This window comes from Myotis yumanensis, unplaced genomic scaffold, assembly GCF_028538775.1.
Source record: "Myotis yumanensis isolate MYYU_CA2020_CCGP unplaced genomic scaffold, mMyoYum1.0.hap1 SCAF_10, whole genome shotgun sequence".
In the NCBI taxonomy this organism is placed as follows: Eukaryota; Metazoa; Chordata; class Mammalia; order Chiroptera; family Vespertilionidae; genus Myotis; species Myotis yumanensis.
This window is the reverse complement of record NW_027223761.1, coordinates 62,041,766-62,064,284: the sequence shown is the minus strand read 5'-3', so window position 1 is coordinate 62,064,284 and position 22,519 is coordinate 62,041,766. Positions and strand designations below refer to the sequence as shown.

The window sequence follows — 22,519 nt, the reverse complement described above, 5'->3', positions numbered from 1 at the left end:
GAATCAAAATTATACCTATTTTTTTGTCAAATAGGCAAAAAATATATGTTTTGGTGTCCCACAGAATTTTAGTTCATGTATGCCATGAGATGAAAAGGTTGAAAATCACTGCCATAGAGGAACACCCTGGAACTTGCTCACCTCAGGACCTCACTACCTGAACCGAACCAATCCTTTTTAACTAGTCATCAAGTTAGACAGCCAACAGGAAAAGTTTTCTTTATTACAAAATGTGTGGTTTTTGCCTTTAGAAACCCCGCCTTTCTTTATTCTCGTTGGAGTGCAAATTGAGTTGTTACCTGAATATGCATCTCTTAGATTAGAATTCTAGAAGATCCCAAAAGAACTTGGCATTGCTACAATCTCAGCATAAAACTTTTAACGGATGAGGATTTGCTTCCGATAATGGAGAAAATAAAATAGCATTGGCATTGCTAAGAGAGTCACTTAATACGGAGCTGGGAGTCCCTGAGGAAGTGAGGCCTAGGCTCTCAGAGCAGCTACTAAGATGCTAACCTGTTGCTAAACTCTGCTCAAGGCTGAGCCCTAAACATCCCGGAACAACTGCCTTGTGGGCATACAGGGACTTTTCTTCCTCCTGGTAGTTTTCACCTCCCTCGTTTGCATATTGGAACTAACCAATCCCCACTAACCTGGCCAGCACCCTTCATTTGTATGAAGAACCTAAATGGCACTGCGCTTGTGATGTTATAAACCCTGCCTTCGTTCTCTTTGGAGTTCAATTTGGGTTGCCACCTAGATCTGCGCCTCCTGGATTGCAATCCTGTTTGCTCAAATAAATGTTTTTTTTTCTTTTCTTTCAGTATGGCCTACACCTATTCTATTCGTTGGTTAACACGTCTTTTTTTTCTTTTTAAATATGTTTTATTGATTTTTTTTACAGAGAGGAAGGGAGAGGGACAGAGAGTTAGAAACATCAATGAGAGAGAAACATCGATCAGCTGCCTCCTGCACACCCCCTACTGGGGATGTGCCCGCAACCAAGGCACATGCCCTTGACTGGAATTGAACCTGGGACCCTTCAGTCCGCAGGCGCTTTCTATCCAGTGAGCCAAACCGGTTAGGGCTGGTTAACACTTCTTATGGGTGAGCAAAGAAAGTGCTTTCTTTAGAGGGAATCTCCTCCTGGTGAAGAGGCTGTGAAGATTGTTGAAATGACAACAAACGACTTAGAATATTACGTAAATTTAGTTGACAGAGTAATGGCAGGGTTTGAGAGGATCGACTCCAATTTTGAAAGAAATTCTACTGTCAAACAACAACTCATGCTACAGAGGAATCATTTGTGAAAGGAAGAGTCCACCGACGTGGCACATCTCATTGTTGTCTTATTTTAAGAAATCACCACAGCTACCCCAGCCTTCAGCAACCACCATGCTGATCAGCCAGTAGCCATCAATACTGAAGCAAGGCCCTCCACCAGAAAAAGATTACGATTTGCTGAAGGCTCAGATGACGGTTAGCATTTTTTAAGCAATAAAGTATTTTTAAATTAAGTTATGTAGTTTTTTTTTTAGACAACGCTGTTGCATACGTGTGTGAGTTCATGTGACTCGCAGTGGTCTGGAACTGAACCCACAGTATCTCCAAGGTATGCCTGTATATGTTGATGAAAAATAATTTAAAAAGCACTGACTGCATATTTGCATGTGTTAAGAAGTTACTGGGACTGAGGTCACCAAATGGTGATGAAACAGGAATTGTAGGGGAATATAGGCAGGCTTAGGGAATTTTTAGAATTGGGGTCCATGGAAAAACACAAGGCTATAGACTGGGAGAAGGTACATCTCCATAACACAAGGAAGCAGGTGCAGTTACATTTCCATAAGACAAGGAAGCAGCAACAGGTGCATCTCCATAACACAAGGAAGCCAGGTGCAGGGAGCAGCCACAGCTGCATTCACATAAGACAAGGGAGCTGGAAGTAGCCAAAAGATCTATATTTACAAAATAAAGAAGAAGGAAGAAAGCCAGAAAGAAAAAAAAACAATGAGGGAGGAGGGCCTCACATGTCCCATGTGGTGTTTGACCTTTGAGTTCAGAAGTTACTATAGTAACCAGTCTAAGGGAATAGTGACCAGTCAGCGGGGATATCAAGGCACCAGGATCTGCAGCCTTTATAAGCCACAGGGAAAAGGAACTCAGTGGGACCCTTTTCCCCCTCCCCATGTGGGAGTCCATTCTGTGGGACTCTTTCCCTCTCCCCATGTGGGAGTCTGTACTTATTCTTCAGTAAATCTCCACCTTTGCTATACCACCTTCTGCCCGTGGATTCATTCTTCGATTCTGGCAGACAAAGAACCCGGGTTCCAGTCCAAAAATTCCGTTTCAGTGAAAAAGGACATTCCTGACTTTGTTCCCTCATAAGATCAACTAACAAGTATTCATGGACAAGACACCACTGAGAGAATCCTAGAACACAGGGGTAAGAGGGGGGTGTGTGTCTGAAATACTCCCTGCATCAGAGACCAAGACAGACTACACTGAGAGTAGGAAGTTGCTCTCCTCCAGGATGGCACAGAACCAGGCTGAGAGGTCTCTCCTGTGCCTAAAGTTCACTCAGGGTAAAAGGAGAGCCCAGGGTGGACATCCAGCTCCCCCAGCATTGTGGGCTGCACCTTGGGAGCCCCCACTCCTCTCTCACCCCATGGGGATTTCACACCACTGGAAATCTGATTGTGGAGGGTAAGGGGAGAGGGGCTTGCAATGACTAGCACTTGTATCTCGGCAGACGGAGTTCCTAACTGCAGTGCACAAGTGGAAATCCAAACCAGCAGCTTTGTTCATCTGCAGAACCAAGTCGGTGGTACAGTGTGACTAGGGAACTGGGCAGGGTGCATGTCTGCCTGACTCAGGTCTTAAAATGAAGAGATTTACCAGTCCCAGAGCCTGATCTGCCTTTGCCAAGGCAGGGGAGCTGAGTCATAGCCCTGCCCCTGCTGAGTGAAGCCCCCAGGCCTGCCCAACAAGAAAGGTTGACAAGAAACACTTAGAAGCTGCAGAGCCCAGCAATGCGAGAGCCGGGTCCAAAAGGCAAAGCTGATGGTCTGCAGGCCAAAGCCAGCGGCCCTATTTGGCCAGCAGGTTGCCTTGAGTCAAGACCACAAACAGGAGTCTTACTTGCCTTGGAGTTGGTTCTCCCACGGCGACTGGGCATGGAAACTAATGCACAGCCCTGCCCACAGCTGAATATGGCCTTCGGCCCACTCAACCAGGGAACCTACACAGAGCACACAGGGAGCTGTGTATTCCATCCCACGGCCACACTTACAGTGACATTTGAACAAAGAGCACAGCCGGCGGATTTCACTGCAAGCAAAACTGGTGGCCCTTTCTGGTCAGGGAATTCAGTGAACATGTAACAGTGAATAAAAACTTTATACTATGTTGCCCAACCATAAAATGGAGTTAGAATAAAATGTTAAATAAATGTTAAGCTGATAAAAGGAACTCACATATTGACAGTTTCTTTATAAGCATACTGCAGGTATCAGCAGTTCGTTCCTGCTTGTACACACGACTCTGGTTGATGCAGATCACCCAACTGCAGAATCTGGCTAGCACTGACCAGTTCCAGTATGCTGACAATAACAGTCCTTATCAGGGCCAGCAGGGACACTGCCTGCTCGTTCGCAGCCCCTCCTCCTGATTTTTTTGTTCTGCTCTTCCTCTCCCTCCCTATAAAAACCACTGCTTGCACCGAGATGCTAAGATGAGCTTTGGACAATAGTCCCCCATCTTCTTGAGGTGCTGGCACTCGAAGAAACATTTTTCACCAGCATCTGTCTCATGAGTTTTGTTTTCACGGTGATAGGCAGTCAAAGCTTGGTTCTGTTACAAATAGTATTGCCTGATTTGGGTCCCCAAACAACAAGCTGTGCAGGCCCTGGGGCCCATCCTGCTGCCCCACCAGGGCAGAGAAGCTAATTCCTAGCCCCACCTACTGCTAAGTATAGTACCCAGTCCCAACCACCAAGAAACCCTGGCCAAAGAACCCAACCAACCACAGAGCCCCTCCTCCAGCCTCACTTAGCAGGAAACTGAGTCAGCAATCCTAACCAACTGTTGCCAGTCAGCAGTACCCTTCTTCCATTGACTTCAAAGCCCAGACAATGACCTCACCCAAAACAGACCCCGAGAGCAAGCCCCACCTGCCCAAAGGTGTTACCAGAAGACATGTTCAGAAACCCCAAACTCAGTTGATCAATGAAGAACTTTCTCTGCCAAAGCAAGTCTATAAAGTCTGAAAGAGGAGACTGCTTATTCACATGTGCAGATACCAAAAGAAGGAATCACAGGTCACCAAAAAGCCTGTAACAATGACCCCACCAAAGGAAACAAAGCGCTAACATTCGTTCATTCGAATAAATGACTCTAAAGAAAAAGAGATCTACGAACTGTCAAATAATTCAGAATAATCCTCTAAAACTTTAGTAAAAACAGTAAGAACACACAGAGAGACAACTAAATGAAACCAGGAAAATAATGCATGAACAAAAAGAAAAGCTCAACAAAGAAATATAAACCATCAAAAACAATATACACAAACCCTACAGCTGAAAAATACAGTGACTCGAGTGAAGAATTCAATATATCACTTCAAAAGCAGATGACCATGCAGAAGAATCAGTGACCTTGAAGACAGAACATTTGAAATTATCCAGTCAGAGGAGTAAAATGAAAAAAAAAAAATGAAAAAGAGTGAAGAAAACCTACAGGACTCACGAACACAATCAAAAGAAACAATATCCATATTCTAGGAATTCAAGAAAAAAAACAACAACAACCAAGTATATTTAAAGCAACAATGGCTGAAAACATCCCAATCCTGGAGGGAGAAATGGATATCTAGATTCACAAGACCCAAAGGACCCAAAATAGTTTAAACTCGAATGGGGTTACACCAAGACACATGACAGTCAAGTGCTGTTTAACGATGGGAATACATTCTGAGAAATGTGTCATCAGGCAATTGATTGTGTGAACATTACAGGGCTATTTACTTACACATATCTAGAAGTTTTAGCCTATTACTCACCTAGACTATATGGTATAGCTCACTGCTCTTAGGCTATAAGCCTGTTCAGCATGTTACTGCATAAAACATGAGATTAAATCAAGAGCAAATGATGTGACCAAGAGACTTGGTAAACATGAAATATATAAAGCTGCTGCCAGCTACTGGCACACATTTTTAAAAATCTTTGTTGTTGAGATTATTACAGATGTCCCTCCCCCCCCCCCCCCCCCCCCCCGCCCCCATTGCCTCCCTCCGCCCGGTTCCCGCCCCACCCCAGGCTTTCACCACACTATTGTCTGTGTCCACAGGTAATGCACATATGCATATAAGATCTTTGTTTAATCTCTTCCCGCTGCTCCCTCAAACCCCCTCCCCTCTGAGAATTGTCAGTCTGTTCCATTTCCATGCCTCTGATTCTATTTCATCCACCAGTTTATTCTGTTCATTAGATTTCTTATTTATTTTGATTTTTAGATTCAATTGTTGATAGGTATGTATTTGTTGCCATTTTGTTGTTCCTATTTTTTAATCTTTTTCTTCTTCCTCTTCTTAAAGAATACCCTTCAGCATTTCATATAATACTGGTTTAGAGGTGATAAACTCCTTTAGCTTTTTCTTATCTGTGAAGCTCTTTATCTGACCTTCAATTCTAAATGATAGCTTCGCTGGGTAGAGTAATCTTGGTCGTAGGTCCTTGCTATTCATTACTTTGCATATTTCCTGCCATTCCCTTCTGGCCTGCATAGTTTCTGTTAAGAAATCAGTGGTATGGGCTTTCCCTTGTAGGCAACTAACTGCTTTTCTCTTGCTGCTTTTAAGATTCTCTTTGTCTTTAGCCCATGGCATTTTAATTATGATGTGTTTTGGTGTGGTCCTCTTTGGGTTCCTCCTGTTTGGGACTCTCTGTGCTTCCTGGATTTGTAAGTCTATTTATTTCACCAGATAGGGGAAGTTTTGTATCATTAATTCTTCAAATAGGTTTTCAAGATCTTGCTTTCTCTCTTCTTCTGGCACCCCCATTATGCAAATGTTTGTACATTTGAAGTTGTCCTAGAAGTTCCTTAAACTATCTTCATATTTTTGGATTCTTTTTTCTTTTTGCTCTTCTGGTTGTTTTGTGCTTCCTCATATTTCAAATTGTTGATCCTCAGAATCCTCTACTCTACAGTTAAATCCTTGTATTTATTCTTTATTTCTGTCAGTGTATGCTTACTTTCTGACTGGTCCTTTTCCATTTTTTTTTGGAGGTTTCTAGAAGATTCTTGAGTAACCTTATAACCATGGTTTTGAACTCTATATCCAGTAATTTGCTTTCCTCCATTTCTTTCATTTGTGACATGTTTCTTTGTCTCCACATTTTGGCTGCTTCCCTGTGTTTGTTTCTATGTATTAGGGAGAGCTGCTATGTCTCCTAGAGTTGGTAGGGTGGCCTTGTATAGTAAGTATCCTATAAGGCCCAGTGGCTTAGCCTCCCCAGTCACCTGAGCTGGGCACTCTAGGTGCACCCTTTTGTGGGCTGTGAACAGAGTGTTATTGTAGTTGAGACTTGATTGCTGTTGGTGTCACTGGGAGGAATGGACTTCCAGGCCAATTTGCTGTGAGGACCAGCTGTGACTACAGTGGGAGAGTTGCTGTGCAAGAGACACCCCTATGGAGCAGGACATGCTTCAGTGGGGCTTTGATGCTCATTGAGTCTTCCCCTTAAGTGTTGCTTATGGATGTGTAGAGTTGTAATCTTGTATGGTCTGACATTGCCCACTGGGTACAATGGTTCTTGGGTCTCTAGGGAGGTGCAAAGTCAGTTACTGCCTGGGGCTACCCAGCAGGAGCTATAGAGAGATCTTCAGATTGCTCCTATTTGTATCAGGTTTGGAAGTGCCCAGATGAAGCCCAGCTATGAAGCAAGGCAGGCTGGTGCTGGTGCTGGTGCTGGAACTTGGGCCTTTTATTGATAGGTTTGGGGCTCCCTGCCCCAGCTGCAGCTTGTTGAGGGATTTTAGCCTGAGTAAGGACAGGCCATTCATATGCAAAAGCTGCTGCACACAGCTTGGGTGGGGTGGTGAATTGGATGAGGCAGGGTCTCAGAAAATCACCAGGGAGGAGCAAACAGAAATGACTGCCAGTCAGCCCAGCATAGGAACAATGATCCCTGTGAGCACCTCCGTCTGGAAGAAAGCCACCCCCAAGTTCCTGCCCCAATGCCTGACAATCCAGTTCCCTCTCATATGTGCCTGTGTTCCCCAGAGCTTCACCCTGATGCTGGAACTCAGAGGAAGCGTGACATTGTAAGTTCAGTTTGTGGTGCTGGCCTTTTAAGAAGAATAGTTGGGTCTCCAGCAGCCTCTGTGTCACTGAGCCCCAATCCACACTGGTTTTTACAGACCAGTTTTTACTGCCCGTAGGGACTTCTTTTCCCAGCTCTGGGACCCTGGGCTGGGGGTCTGGTGTGGGGCTGGGACCCCTTGTTCCTCCAGGCGCCTCCACAGAGACAATCTCCCTCCCGATTAATAAAGTGGCACATGCTGGTGCTGGACCAGTCTGCTCTGCACCTCTGCGCCTCCTACCAGTCTCAGTGTGCTGTCTTCTTAATTTCTCTAGTTGTAGGACTTCCATTCAGCCAGCTTTCCAGTGGTCCTGGATGATGGTTGTTCTGTATTTTAGTTGTAATTTTGATGTGGTTGTGGGAGGCTGTGAGTACAGGCGTTTACCTACGCCACCATCTTCCTCTCTGCTGGCACACTTTTTACTACAAACTTTTTTTTTGTAAGTAGAAAGGGTACACTCTAAAATAGTGATAAGTAGAATACAGTAAATAAACTAGAAAGTTTATTATTATCAAGTATTATGTACTGTACATAATTCTATGTACTATATTCTTATATAGCTGGCAGTGCAGTGGGTTTGTTTATATAGCAGCATCACCACAAACATGTGAATAATGTGCTGTGCTATGATGTTATGATAGCTATAACATTACTTGGCAATAGGATTTTTTCAGCTCCTACTGTGGTCTGCTGTTGACTGAAATGTCATCATGTGGTGTATAGCTGTCCTAGTTAAGTTTTCAAAAGTCAAAAACAAAGAAAGAATTTTGAAAGCAGTAAGAGAAAGGAGAAAAATTACATACAAGGGAACCCCTCCTCATAAGACTATCAGAGGATTTCTCAACAGGAACGTTTTAAGCAAGGAGACAATGCGATGTTATATTCCAAATATTGGGGCAAAACAAAACCTGCCAACCATTAATTCTATACCTGGCAAAGCTGTCCTTTAGAGAGACAGGCTTTCCCAAACAGGAACTGAAGGAGCTCGTCACCATTAGACTTGCCTTATAAGAAATGCTAAAGGAAGTTATTTGAGTAAAAGAATGCTAATGAACATAAAAACATAAGAAGGTAATAAAAAACTCACTGGCAATGGTAAATATATAGTCAAAGTAAGATTCTGTAATATGGTACTGATGGTGTACAATTCACTTAGAACTCTAGTTTAAAAGTTAAAAACAGATGTAGTAAAAATACCCCCCCCCAAAAAAAACACACACAAAAAAACAAAACCAAAAATAACCCAAGCTACAATAATCTGTTTTTAATTACACAATATAAAAATACATTAACTGTAACATGAAGAGACTAAAATGTGAGAGGGAATAGAAAAGTGCAAAGTTTAGAATTCTTTTGGAGTTAAGTTGTTATCAGTTGCAAATAGGGTGTTATAATAAGTCTCATGGTAACCACAAGGTACCAAAAGACATCACACACACACACACACACACAGAAACACAGCAGGATGCAAAACAAGGAAGAATGGGTATACAAAACAGCCAGAAAAACATTAATAAAATGGTAATAGTAAGTCCTTACTTGTTAATAATCATTTTAAATGTAAATAGATAAAATTCTCCAATCAAATTCTCTATTTAGTAGAATGGCTGAATAGGTATAAAAACAAGATCCAATGATATGCTGCCCACAAGAGACTCACTGTAGCCTCAAAGACACACAACCTGAGAATGAAGGAATGGGAAAATACATTTCAAGCAAATGGTATCCAAAAACCTCCAGGGGTAGCCAAATTTACATCAGACAAAACTGATTTTAAACTAAAAATGATAAAAAGAGACAAAGGGCATCATAAAATAATGAAGGGTACAATTCATCAATAAATTATAATTGTAAATATTTATGCACTCAACTTTGGAGCATCCAATATATATAAAGCAACAATTAACAGAACTAAAAGAAAAAAATAAAGAAATAAACAGCAATACAATTTTGTTGGAAACTTTAATATCCCCTGCTTTCAACCATGGATCGATCACCCTGACAGAGAGGATCATTAAGGAAACAGCAGATTTAAACACAATAAGCCAAGTAGACGTAACAGACAGATAGAACACTCTAACATTAAAGAACATCCTTGTAATACTTTCAACAATAAGGATTTAAGGAAAAAAGAGAACATCCTATCAGCAACAGCAAACACAACTTCTCAGACGTACACGGAACATTTTCTAGATTAGACCATATGTTAGGCCACAAAACAAGTCTTCGCAAATTCCAGAGGACTGACATCATACCAGCTATCTTCTCTGAAATGAGAAATCAGTAACTGGAGTAAAACTCAAATATTCATGGCACGGACACACACAGAATACATGGAAATTAAACAACTGCTCTCCTTAGCATCCCACGGGTCAAACAACAAACTGAAGGGGAAATGTGAAAGTATCTAAGTCAAATGAAAATGGAAACAACATACTCACACGTATGGGATGCAGCAAAAGAGGCACAAGGATGGAAGTTCATAGCGATAAATGCCTTCATTACGACACAAGATCTCAAATAAACAACTTAGCTCTACACCTTCAGTGACTACGAAAAGAACTCTGAGTCCCACATGAGCAGAGGACAGCAATAACAAAGACCAGAGCAGATATAAATGAAACAGAGGACAGGAAAACAATAGAAAAGATGAATAAAACTAAGAGTTGGTTCTTTGCAAGGATAAACAAATTTGACAAAATTTAAAAAGACTAATAAAAGAGAGAGAGAGAGAGAGAGAGAGAGAACCCAAATCAACAAATTATAAATGAAAAAGAAGACATTATAGCTGACACCATAGAAATAATAAGGATCATAAGAGACTAGAATCAGAAATAAATCAACAAATTGAACAAACTGAGAAACATTGCTGTAAGGTTTCTTTCAGTGCTAAGGTTTTAATAATCTTTAAATTAACATGGAATGCTACAACTACTAGATGACTGTTTCTAAGATTTATCCCACAAGAAACCCCTTTAATATCTGAATCATGCAGGAAGTTAAAACCACCTAATTTTAGCATTTCAATGCTCCCCAACCCAATCTTTCTCAAAGACAAGGAAGCATATAAAGTGAGATTCTCTTCTCACTCTACTTTTATCTAACCTCCACTTCTCTGTCCTTACTCTGTTCTTGTCTTTCCTGAGGCCTTCCCACTTCAGATGTAGATCAACCCACTCTCTCCCTCCAGCCTGCTGTGCGCTCTCTGCTGTTCTCATTCTTAACTTCTCCCTCTTATCCCCCAATAATCATCTCCCAGATACAGGGTGGCCAGGTGTCTAGTTATAACTGGGACAATAAAACATTTGAGTTCAAACTTAAATACACAGCCACACCCAATTCCCCCTGCGAAATCTCTCTTTATCTCCTCGGCTACCAGCTTGGCCCACCGTCCATTTGGGCTGATGTATTTAAAACCTTCAATGGCTCCCCACTGCATTTCTATCAAACCCAAACTCCCTGAAGGACCTCAGCCATCCCCAACACCCCTTTCTCCACGTGACCTTCATTACCTCTTTATGTCCGTGCAGAGCACACATGTTCCCACTTTGCCCCAATGTCACAAGGCCCAAACCACCCAGGCATCGCCTCAGCAGGAAGACTGACCACAGCACAGGCCCATCGAGCCAGGCAAGGTCCTCTGTGTCCTCTCGGATCTGAATGCCCCGTACCCCCGCTTCCACAGCCCCCCCCCCCCCTCCTGGCATGAAGGCCTGGCTGGAGGGGCTTTATCTGAACAGATAAAAAGAAAACAGAGTTGTCTAGGGGCACAGTTCAGGCATATCTCTGAGATACTGGGGGTTCAGGTTCAGACCACAATACAGCGAGTCATCATCTTTTTGCTGGTGGAGGGTCTTGCCTTCAATTTGTAATATAAAGTGACAGCTGTGAAGCACAATAAATGAAGCGCAATAAAACAAGGTGGGCCTGTCTATGCAAAGGCCCTGCAGCAGAGAGCTCAACGGGAGGCGATCCAAAAAAGGGGCGCTGTGGCCGCAGAACAAAGAGGGGCACATTTCATTTTTGTTTGTGCCAAATGCTATTTTAAAGCCAAGTGCTTCACATGCATCGCATCTATCCTCTAAGATAGCTACAGCTTTCATCAGCTCAATTTTACAACGGGAACTGAGGCACGGTGAGGCTGAGGAACCTGCCCAGGGTCACTTCACAGCAATGCCTTTAGTCTTCCCTTTGCATCTTCCCCCAAACTCAACAAAGTACATACACCGGAGGGAAGCTACTACACTAGAGCTAGTGAATCAAATTCATTGTGGAGTTCCTTAGTGAACAGTCGGGTGATACACTAAAACTGTCACTTTTCAGCTAGTTGTTTTCACGTCCTAAGATGTAACCACGATGAAAATGTTTTGTAAGAGCAGGTTAGTTCTCATGTTAGGAAACTGTGCCTATGTAATCAAGTTTGAGCTTAAAAAAACAACTAAAAATAGCTGGTAGAAGTAATTTGAATAATGATTAAAAAATGCTTTGCTACAGTTTCCAAAATTTCTATATTTATACTCAGAAAATAAACGAATAAAGACACAGACAAGCTAACAAAATGATAAGCTAATAAGTGACAAACAACCTAATTAAAAAACGAGCAAAGGACCTGAATGGACATTTCTCAAAAGACGACATACAAATGACCAGGCAAAGATGCTCAGCATCAAAGAAATGCAACTCAAAACCACAATGAGATACATCTTCACATCCTCTAGGATGGCTGGGATAAAAAAGTTACATAATGACAAGTGCTGCTGAGGATGTGGAGAAATCAGGATGCTCAGACACTGCTTGCAGGAATGAAAAACTGCGGCCAACAGTCTGCAGCAGTTCATTAAGCACAGAGTTACTATACGAGCCAGCAATTCCCCTTATATACCCAAGAAAGCTAAATACATAGATCCAAATAAATGTTTACAGCAGCATTATTTATAACTGGCCAAGAGGTGGAGCTGACCGAAATGTCCTTCAGTGATGAGTAGATAACCAAAATCGTAGTATATACACACGACGGAATATTATTCAGCCATAAAAGAGAATGAATGAAGTACTGATGCAAGCTACAACTTGGATGAACACTGAAAACACTATATTAAGTGAAAGAAGTCAGTCACAAAAGACTATAAACTACATGACTCCATTCATATGAAAGTCCAGAACAAGGGAAGATATAGGGACAGAAAGTAGATTAGTACTGCTCAGGGCTGAGGGTGGAAGTGGGGTAGGGAACAAGGGGATGGTAGCTAAAGGGCACTGGGTTTCTTTTTGGGGGTAATGACAATGTCCTAAAATTGACAGTGGTTGCACATATCTGTGACTATACTAAAAACCACTGCATTGTGCAGCTGAAAGGAGTGAATTGTACGATATGTGAATTATATCCAATAAAGCTGTTTAAAAAACGAAGAAACAAACAAAAAAACACCCAAAATCAGTATGAAAATATTCCCAAATTTACTCATAGTTAAAGGAATGTAAGTCTAAATGATGAAACTTTATTAATCACATCTCAGTTAGTGGGAGTAAACTGGTGTAACCTTCCTGGAAGAAAATGTAGCAACATATCACCAATTACAATACACATACCACTCACTCAGCAATTCCGCTACCAGAAAAGAGCAGACCAAGATTGGCCACGAAGGATGCTCACTGTAACACTGTCTGAAACAGCACACTGCAGAGAACCTAAATGTCCATCAATAGGGAACTGGGTGAACGAGTTATGCTGCATCTGCATTGGGGAATACTATGCAGCCACGAGGAAGGATGAGGCGTGAGACCAACTAGGCAGAGAACAGTGCTTAGCATGTATGGTAATAAAAAGCATTCATACTGTACACAGATTACGCTTAAATTATTTTTTGGAAGGAAGCATGTGGACCTGGTAACCATTTCTGTCTTGAGACACTATATGATTGGTTGTCCCACCAGGTGAGATGAGAAACACAACAGCAGCTCTTTGGGCGGAAAGGAGTCTGGCTTTTGACTGTTAAATACATTTGGGAAAAGGACTGCTGGACTCCATGGGGAAAGTAAGACTAGTATTATATACATAATGTTTAGAAATCATGTACATGTCTTAGTTTTATTCTACAATAATTTTTAAAAAATATATTTTATTGATTTTTTACAGAGAGGAAGGGAGAGGGATAGAGAGTTAGAAACATTGATGAGAGAAGCATCAATCAGCTGCCTCCTGCACCCCCCCTCCTGGGGATGTGCCCACAACCAAGGTACATGCCCTTGACCAGAATCGAACCCGGGACCCTTCAGTCCGCAGACCGACGCTCTATCCACTGAGCCAAACCGGGTAGGGCTCTACAATAAATTTTTACCAACACTACACATTAAAAAAGACACAGACAAGCAAAAAGAGGAGGAGCCAAAAAGTTAACATCTGCTACCAACTACTGCTTAACTCTAACCAGTACATCATACAGTCTCTTAAGAACTTTACACACGTGGGAAAGTTGCTCGAGGAATCTTTATGTATTACTCAACACGAAGGGTAAGTCTGAATTTCAGTCTGCGAGAAGTCATGAGGGGGCAGAGCTAGCCTGCCAGCTTTCTCTGAAAAAGAGTCTAATAGAAAAGATACAAAAGGAAGTGAGTGCCATGCATTCAATCCCAGCTGGGCCATTCTCCTACTCGAACTAGAATTCAGATTCAACAAGGACCGACTGTGCAGCCGGTGTGTGCCGGACCCGTCACAGGCTTTATCGAAAGACCACAGGAGGCAGGAGCCAGGTGGTGGGCTTTTCTGCCCCAGGCCCACTTTTTGGGAGGGCAGTGAGGGCTGGCTATGTTTCATCATCTATATCATCTTTTGTTTTTCCTGCTTTTGAAAAAAAAATATTTTAAGAATGGCTCAAGCTTTTATTTTTCTCTTATTTCTGTTGCTGCTTAGTCTTTTTTCAGCATTTCTGGGAATTTTGCATGTTTTCTCAGTTCATGTACTCCCCCCACTGGGTGTTTATCTTTCTGAACCCTAGTGCTCGCTTTGGCAGCACATATATTCTCTCTCCTGACCCTGGTTCATCAGACCTCCTCCCCCTGCCCGCCCCCACAAACCCAAGCCCACATTCACAATTCCCTGGGTTTTCCCAGAACTCATTCAACAGGCTGATTACTCAGCCCCACCTCTCTAACCCTTAAAACGTTAAATGTCCTCCTTTACAGTCCTCACCATACTAAGCACAGCAGCAGGTCTTGGCCTGAGTTGGAAGCATTTCGTTGGGCCCTTAACGGCAACATCAGGACAGAGGCCCGCTCCAGGGAAACACACCAGGACCGGTCCATTATCACACCTGCAGCCCCAGGGATGTGGTGAGTGCGCAGGTGCACAGTGGCTTAGAATCACACATGGCATTTTAATGCTTTCAGAGCTACACCCTCCAAGAAAGAAAGAAAGAACAGAGAGAAGAGAAGAGAAGAGAAGAGAAGAGAAGAGAAGAGAAGAGAAGAGAAGAGAAGAGAGGAGAGGAGAAGAGAAGAGAAGAGAAGACCCAGAGAAGTCAATGAAGTTGCCAGAATCTACATTTCCTGCTTTCTCTTCTGGAGCCTCTCCTACTGTTTCAAAATATAAATCTTCTACCTTAAATACTGATTCTGTTTCCTAACTTCCTAGATGTAATAACATAACTGCAGTACAGACGCACCATTGCGTGCCTGCTGCAGTGACCTGCCTGCCTCTGCTCCCTGGTCATTCTCTACCACATTCATACATAGATATATTTATTCATTTTATCCTGAACCCCTCAGATTCCTCTTTTTGGGGAAGGATCAGTGCTAAGTAGTCAGAGCAGGCCGTATCCTGAATGACAGTGAGCCGTTGTCCTGGCTACAGATGAGACCTGCTCTCCTGAACCATGCCACATTCTCTCGCATCCTTGCCCAGACTCCCGTTACTAAACATCACCCGGGCGTGTGTCTTCCTTGCACCATACAGCATACATTCAGCCACCCACAGACCCTGAAATATAAACCGCCTAACTTTACATGAAACAGGGGAAACCATTTTCTCCATAATCTGAAAACATGAACAAGTCCCTGCAGAAAAGAATGTCAAAAGTATGGCTGTTCTCGAGGAACAGTGAGGGCATTCAAAAAATAAAAGAACCGCTACGTGCAATTCAGTGGTATCATTGGAAAGTAACCTTAATTCCTGTTTCTTTCTTATATCTGACTCTATAAACAAGAAGAAACCTCCTCTCCCCCCATCACGCGATAACAATGGATAAGATTAGAGCATGGACCAGTCATGTCTGCAAAATGTATGCAGTGGTTCTTTAATAAAGTTAAGCCAGCAATTACACCAGTAAAATATGCTTCTGGTTCCATAATTCAGTTCAACCAACACGTGTGCCTATCTGCTATGTATCGGGCATCGTGTTAGGAGCTAGGATGAATAAATCATTATACCACTTCCAAGGAACTCAGATGGAGACTAAAAAAAGTAGAGAAGAAAGATATCCTGAATCCAATGTGGTAAGTCCTATAAAAGTGACAGGCACCTCATGTGCTAAGTAATATTGCTGGCAGCCTCCACTTTTTCCTGAAATACACATCATACAGGAGTTCGCCAAAGGAAGATGTTACTTTCCTTTTGGGATTGGTGCCAATTAAACTGGGCGAAGTAGCACCAAACAAACTGGTAAACAGTATGTTCAAAAAACATGTGTTTCAACAATTAGAAACATCCCTGCTACTCTAATAGAAAATATTAAGCATCATGTCCTATACAAACTCAACATGTTACATAAGGGTTTTCAAGATTCAAAGAAGATTCAAACACTTCCCATAACTGTTATAGTATCACAGTTATGGGAAGTGTTACACACTGAAAAACAAAAATTGTTTATAAAACCCTATTATCTGATCTTGTCAGGAAAAAAAATTTGAGGCCATGCTGTCTCCCCCCCTCAATAAATTTCCCTGAGCTAGAGGGGCATTCAAAATCCTCCCACCAACTCTGCAGCTGTCCTCAAAGCACTGTGCTGATCTTTAACAACTTCACAGTTGATGTCAGCAGTGGTATATCTTGGCTAAAAAGTGTTTTTTAAAGTTAAGGCCACACCACAGTTTTCAGGATATTCAGCAGTACAGAATTAGAGTTAATGAAGGTCAACAGGAAAAGACACCTATGAATTTAATAAACTATTTTAAGAAAACCCTCCCACAACTGCCCAACAATAACCATTATTACATTTTGGGGAAATCTATCTAGTCTTCCCCTCCAATTAAAATGAGTCCGTAGAATCACTGAAACTGAAATAAAAGTATATCCTGACTATGTTCAGCCAGCAACCAGTAGGAAAAAGGCACAGATAACGAAAAAACACAGAGGTAAACTAACAATATGAACTCCCTGGAGCACTGGTACACCCCCGAGAATAAAACTCTGCAAAGTTGAACAACAATGTGAATGTACGTATTGCCATTGAATTCTATACTTTAAAATGGGTAACATCATAAATATTATGTTATGTTATTTTTCACAGTGAAAAAAACAAGCCTCGCCCCCACCCCTCCAAAAAAAAAAAAAAAAAAAAAAATCCAACAAGCCAGGGCTTGGTCCATTTTGTATCCTTAGCATCTTCTAGTAGAACATGTCAGCACATTAGAGACACTCAATAAATATTTGGTGACTAAAACTAGGCTCTAGCGATAGGATCTGTGTACCTTTCCCCTAGTTTCTACCTCAGTCAACTCTGAAGAATAAGGAAAATAAAAAGATAACCTAAATATTGCTTACAAGAAACCGATGGCTTACTACTGATATTTAAGACATCAACCTGGTTCCTGTATCTTCCCAGCTAGTGAACTCAAAATTCCAAGGAGAAATCCATTGGTCCCAAACTAAAAAAGGGAAGATGTCTCAACAAGTGTTTCAACAGGGAAGCAAGATGGGGGTTGGGAGGACTGAAGTCGGACGGTCTCCTTAGAGTCTGCCACGGCAACTTAAGGCTGTCCTGGCTGACCAGCTTAGAGAGACTTGTTTCCCCAGCAAGACCAGCAGACTTATATATCCATATTTCATATGTATAGGCAGAGTGCAAAACCTTCACACCTAAAAATGTGCTTTAAAACACAGTATGAAATCCTAACATGTTTGAGAATATATTCACATCTTTGCCAGACTGAGAAAGATTATTCATCCAGTGGACCCTATCATTTATTGATGCCTACTAAGGGCAGCCCCTGAGATAGGCTTTAGGGATTCATGAATAAATGATGGTTAAAACAGGTCGGTATACCCGCTTTCACGGACTTGCCTGCTGATACTACTTTATGTATTCCAGACAGATAAAAATCCCTTTTTAACGTACCTGTTGGCTCAGTAGTAGAGGTATGGGAAAATGTGGAAGGTTGTCTGCTTGAAGAGCCTATAAAAATAAAAAGCTTGTGATTAATGGACATATAATATTTAACTAAGAACACTGGCAATATATTGTGGTGGAGGTGTGGGGAGGGTAGATCATTCCACAAGAAGTTCTAAGGCCTACTTTTGCCACTGTTGCTATGAAACACACTGTCAGTAAATCTGTAACTGCATTATTGGTTTTTCAAGAAGAAAACATACAGTTTATGGAACAAACACTTACATAGCACTTACTACAGTATGTGCCAGCCACTGGATAATTACATAATAGCTTTTCCAAAATTCATTTACCCCCATGAGGATACAGTGACGGGTGAGAGAGAAACTGATTTCTGCCACCACAACCCTGCTCTTCTGAGTGGAGTGGACTACCAGGTCCCTTTGTATTCTTGGGTGCTTCAAGGGCTTGTACCACCAACACCCCTAACTTCATACAATTTAGAGAAGATAACTTCACATTTAATGGAAAGCCTTCTCAGTATGATTCTTAATTTTTTTAGGTGCCCCAGGCATGAAACAGCTCTGCCCACCAACACACACAGGCATCAAGCTAGGATGCGCTAAGGACTGCGTGTCTGCTTTGCCCTTGACCAAATATCAAAGCAACACCACCAATCAGGTGTCTCCTTGTCCACTGCCAGGGGGTTATGACTCTTAATTTTTAACTGGCACCTAAAAGATTTGGAAAAGGTTTAGAAGAACTCTATGCCCCAGTTAAGCATTTTTTTCAGTTGGTTTATTCATCTTGAGTCTTTGTATAGACTATACACACACACACACACACCACCTGGAAAGAGAATAAGTGTGCTATTGTATACTTTTCACAAAGGTAGCCTTCCCCCACAAAACAAACAAACCCTCAGAGTACAACGAAAGGGAGGCAATAACAAGTTTGAAGGATCTATTTTAATTGCACGTGCAAATTTCTTCCTCTTGACAGAACTATAATCCACACACAAAAAAATCTGGTGTGAAGATTAAACTTGAAAAAGATCAAGGTCAGTAGACCATACAGATGTATTCAGCAGTAGGTATCAAACAAATGTCAATGTTATGAAGAGCTTAGGACCTGCCAGGCCTCCTGGGGAGCATGTGACTTGCATTAGCTTATCCAACCCTCCCAACGATTCTGAGGTAGGAATATTGTTTTGCAGTGACAGGAACTGAGGCTCAGAAAAGGCCACTCAGCTTAGTAAGTGGCAGAGTCTGGATTCGGACCAGGCTGTTTAATTCCAAAGCCTGTGCATGCCAGTGCCAAAAATGGAACTGTTGCTTTTCTACTACAAAACTGCTATCCCTGTCTTCCCAGTTAATGTATTACCAGTTGTTCTACCCCAAACCAAGAGGTCACGATTTGATTCCTCCCTCTTTCTCATTCCACCATCCACTTCCATCCAATCCAATAGCAAGTGACTTCAGTTGCACCCCCTGAAAAGACAGACCTAGAACCCACCCACTCATCTCCACTATCAGGTGCCATCATCTTGTCTGGACCACGGCAGGGATCTCTCCTGTTTCTGTCTCCCAACTATTGTCACTCTTAGGAAGGAAGATTTCCTGGTAACCCATTTTTAACTTTTTGCTTGAGAAAGAAGACAGACTCTTCCTAGCTTTACTAACTTTTATCATTTTTTCAATAAACATGTCTGAAGTATCTACGTGGGCAGGCACTGTTTTTATATCCTGAGAGATTCATGGATAACCATAAGTACAAGAAGGCTGAAGACTTGACAGAAAGAACAGGTATTCAATTGCGTTATAATATACCGAATTGGAGGGGTGTGTGTGTGTGTGGGGGGGGGGTGGGTGGGTGTGTGTGTTGGGGGGTGGCAGTTAAGTTCATTATGTGGTATGGACTCAGTATGGATTTCATTTCCTAATTGGGTACCCATTATGGTGGCCTTTGAAACCTGCGACTCACTTTAGAAAGTCCCCGTTATTTGAAGTGTCATGTTCTCCCCAATGCCCCACTCCCCAGCAGTCTGAGGACAGTTTGACTACGGTTTGCCTGAGATTTGATAGATGTAATCAAGAACTGGAAAGAGCCATCTCCTGGCAACGTATTTGAACTCTTGAATACAGCATTTCTGAAGTCACCTTAATCCTTGGACTTTTTTGTTAGAGTTGATAAAGTCCCTTCTTGGCCCTAAGGCTGTTCAAGGTGGGTTTCTGTCACTTGCCACCAAGAGCCCTAAGTAATAGCCTCTCCCCCCTGCCCTCCCTCCCTTATGTCTCTCATTGCACTCCCACATTCTCTCCTGCTGGCTAACTTGTTCACAGTCTCCCCACCTCCTCCAACTGAGGATATTTATGAAACTATGCAACAGACTGTGAAGGATATTTTAAAAGAGGAATTTCAATAATGTTTTTATCTTCTCCCACAATATTTTGGGCAATGGCCATATTGTGGATTTAAGCATTTATCTACTTGAAAAGCCAACATCAGCCAATGAGGCAAAATGGTTGAGAGTTTGGATTCTGGCCTCTGAAATCAAACATGTATCAGCTGTTTTACTCAGAATAAGTTAGGTAATTTTCTAAGCCTCCGTTCATTTATATAATGGGGATAATACTGTGAGGATTTGATGGGATGTGGTATGGACCTCAATTAGCATAGGTAAATAGGAAAAATGTCCAGTATCAGGATGAACACGATCCTTTTGTTAAATGATCTCAAAATATGATCTGCAAAGCCAGATTGTCACATGCACAATTCAACAAAACAAACAAAAAATTTAGCAAAAACAAACAAAAGTTATTGTCTGTCTCCGATGATTCTAGCAAAAGCAGGTGCTGTGCTCTTTATCTGGCTCTAAGGCTAAATATACAACAGGTGGATATAATTTAAATCCATCCATGAAACACTTTAGTCCCTTAAAGCAACTTATCCTACTTTACTGACCATCACCCTACTTCTAGAATAGTTTACAAATAAAATGTAATACACATAGCAAATCCCAGTTTCCTGGCGTTATCCAAGTAGGACGTTTTCAAGTCTCCAAACGGCTAAGGTCCTGAAGGGAAACCCCCTTTTCTCAAAAAGGGAGAAGTAAAACTTATTTTGTTCTGACCTACTGACCGCGTCGCGGGCTCCAGGCGATCGTCAGCAGTGATCTCACGGCCGCACAGCTGATGCGCGCCCCGGCGGTTAATGCCGCACAAGGCGCAGGGGGCGCCCTTCCCAGGGTGGCATAAGCCTCACCTGCTCCGGGAGGGCCGGGTGCGCTTCCCTAAAGCTCCCACCAGCCAATGAGCCCCAAAGTCTTAACTTGAAAGGTGAGACCTTGAGAATATACATCGTCTGTTTGCTACTACACAGTTAGACGGTCAAACGCCGGGGAGACTCCTGAAAGGTTCCCCAACGAACTCGTAGACCTGCTTCCGCAGGAACCGGTGGACATATTTTCAGCCCCCCACCCCCCTCCAAAAGGGAGCCTCAGATCAAGGGAAAGGCTGGAGCTCAGCTCCAGGGAGAGGCTGGTACAACTAACTCGAGCCCCCCGCTGAAGGCCCGTCCTTGGGTAGCTCCACAGGTTACCCGCACCCCCACAGGTGCGCCACAGCCGCCTGCAGAACAGCCTGGGGGGAAGGACCCGGCAGTTTCTCCAGCGGGCGGCCCCGGGGCACGTGGGAGCCGGCCGGAGCCTCAGTTTCCCCGAGACCTCGCCAGGCACCTCCAGGCTGGCCCCGTGCGCTCGGCATCAGACGCTCAGAACTTTCCTTACAAGCTGATCCCAACTTGGAAACTCCCGCAGGCAAGCGCGCCTTTCCCCCTCCCACCCTCTCACCCGCCCCCGAGACGCGGCCGGCGCCCCCGCCACGACTCACCCGCCGGGTCTTCGCTGTCCACGACCACCTTGAGCAGCGCGAGCACCAGCAGCGTCCCCACGATGAACACGGCCCAGCCACCGCGCGAGCCGAGCCCCATTGTTCTCCGCGCGGGACGCGACGGCCTCGAGGGTCCCCCGCAGAGGTGGCGGCGGCGCTAGCGAGAAGGGTCCTCTGCACGCGAGCCCGCCCGCGTCCTCTTCCGCCACGCACCCCTCCCTCCAGCCACCTGCCCCCCCCAAGACCAAACAGGGCGCGGGAGCCCGGCTGGAGCGCGCGCTGCGTAGGGAGCCCTGGCGCTGGGACGGGGCGGGGCGGGGCCGCGGCCGCGGGGGCGGGGTCGGCATGGGGGCGGGGTTTGCGGTGCTCGGCGCCCGGACTCATTCCGACCGCCCCCTCTGATGTGCACCCGTGAGCCCGAAATGCTCGAGCAGTTTCCTTTGTTTTCGGAAATGGCAGTTTTGTTCTCCCCGATAAAAGCGAGCGCCGGGGCCCCTCCGGATGCAGAGCCCGCCGGGCTTCGCTGAGCCCGGAAGGATGTCTTTGAAGAGCAGCTTTCGCGTGAAGCACGGGGGAGTGGGAGGGGGGTGGAGGGCGGGGAGTTGCAGGCGAGGGCAGCAAAGCAGGGCGGTGAAGGGAGAGGCTCAGAGTGGATGGGATGCCCTCTGCGAGGTCCTGGCCATCAGCGCTTTTCTTTCTGGAGCCAGCCTAAGTTGGGCGGGGAAGGGAGGGATGGTGATGGACAAATTCATTGCTTACGTTCGTATGTAAAACACATGATCTCGATACCCCAAATTGTACCTCATCCTCTTCCACAGGTTCCCTGCATTTGCTGTATCGGTGCAATAAAGATACATTTTGTGCAAAAAGAGATCAGTGGGGTGGGCAGGGATGAGGGGAACAGAACAGTTGGTAGCGTTTCGCAGGTCTGTATGGCCACCA

General features: G+C 43.7%; 1 protein-coding gene across 1 annotated transcript in view; it reads right to left on the bottom strand.

Annotated features, from left to right (window-relative positions):
* Positions 1-21,799, bottom strand: part of TMEM123 (transmembrane protein 123) — a 48,831-nt gene extending 27,032 nt beyond the window's left edge. The window contains exons 1-2 of the mRNA XM_070425887.1: positions 21,578-21,799; positions 17,697-17,753 (exon numbers count right to left, since the gene is read on the bottom strand). Coding sequence (XP_070281988.1) covers positions 17,697-17,753; positions 21,578-21,677 — 157 coding nt within the window. The 5' untranslated portion in view covers positions 21,678-21,799. The remainder of the gene's footprint in view (positions 1-17,696; positions 17,754-21,577) is intronic.
* Positions 21,800-22,519: the final 720 nt, after the last annotated feature.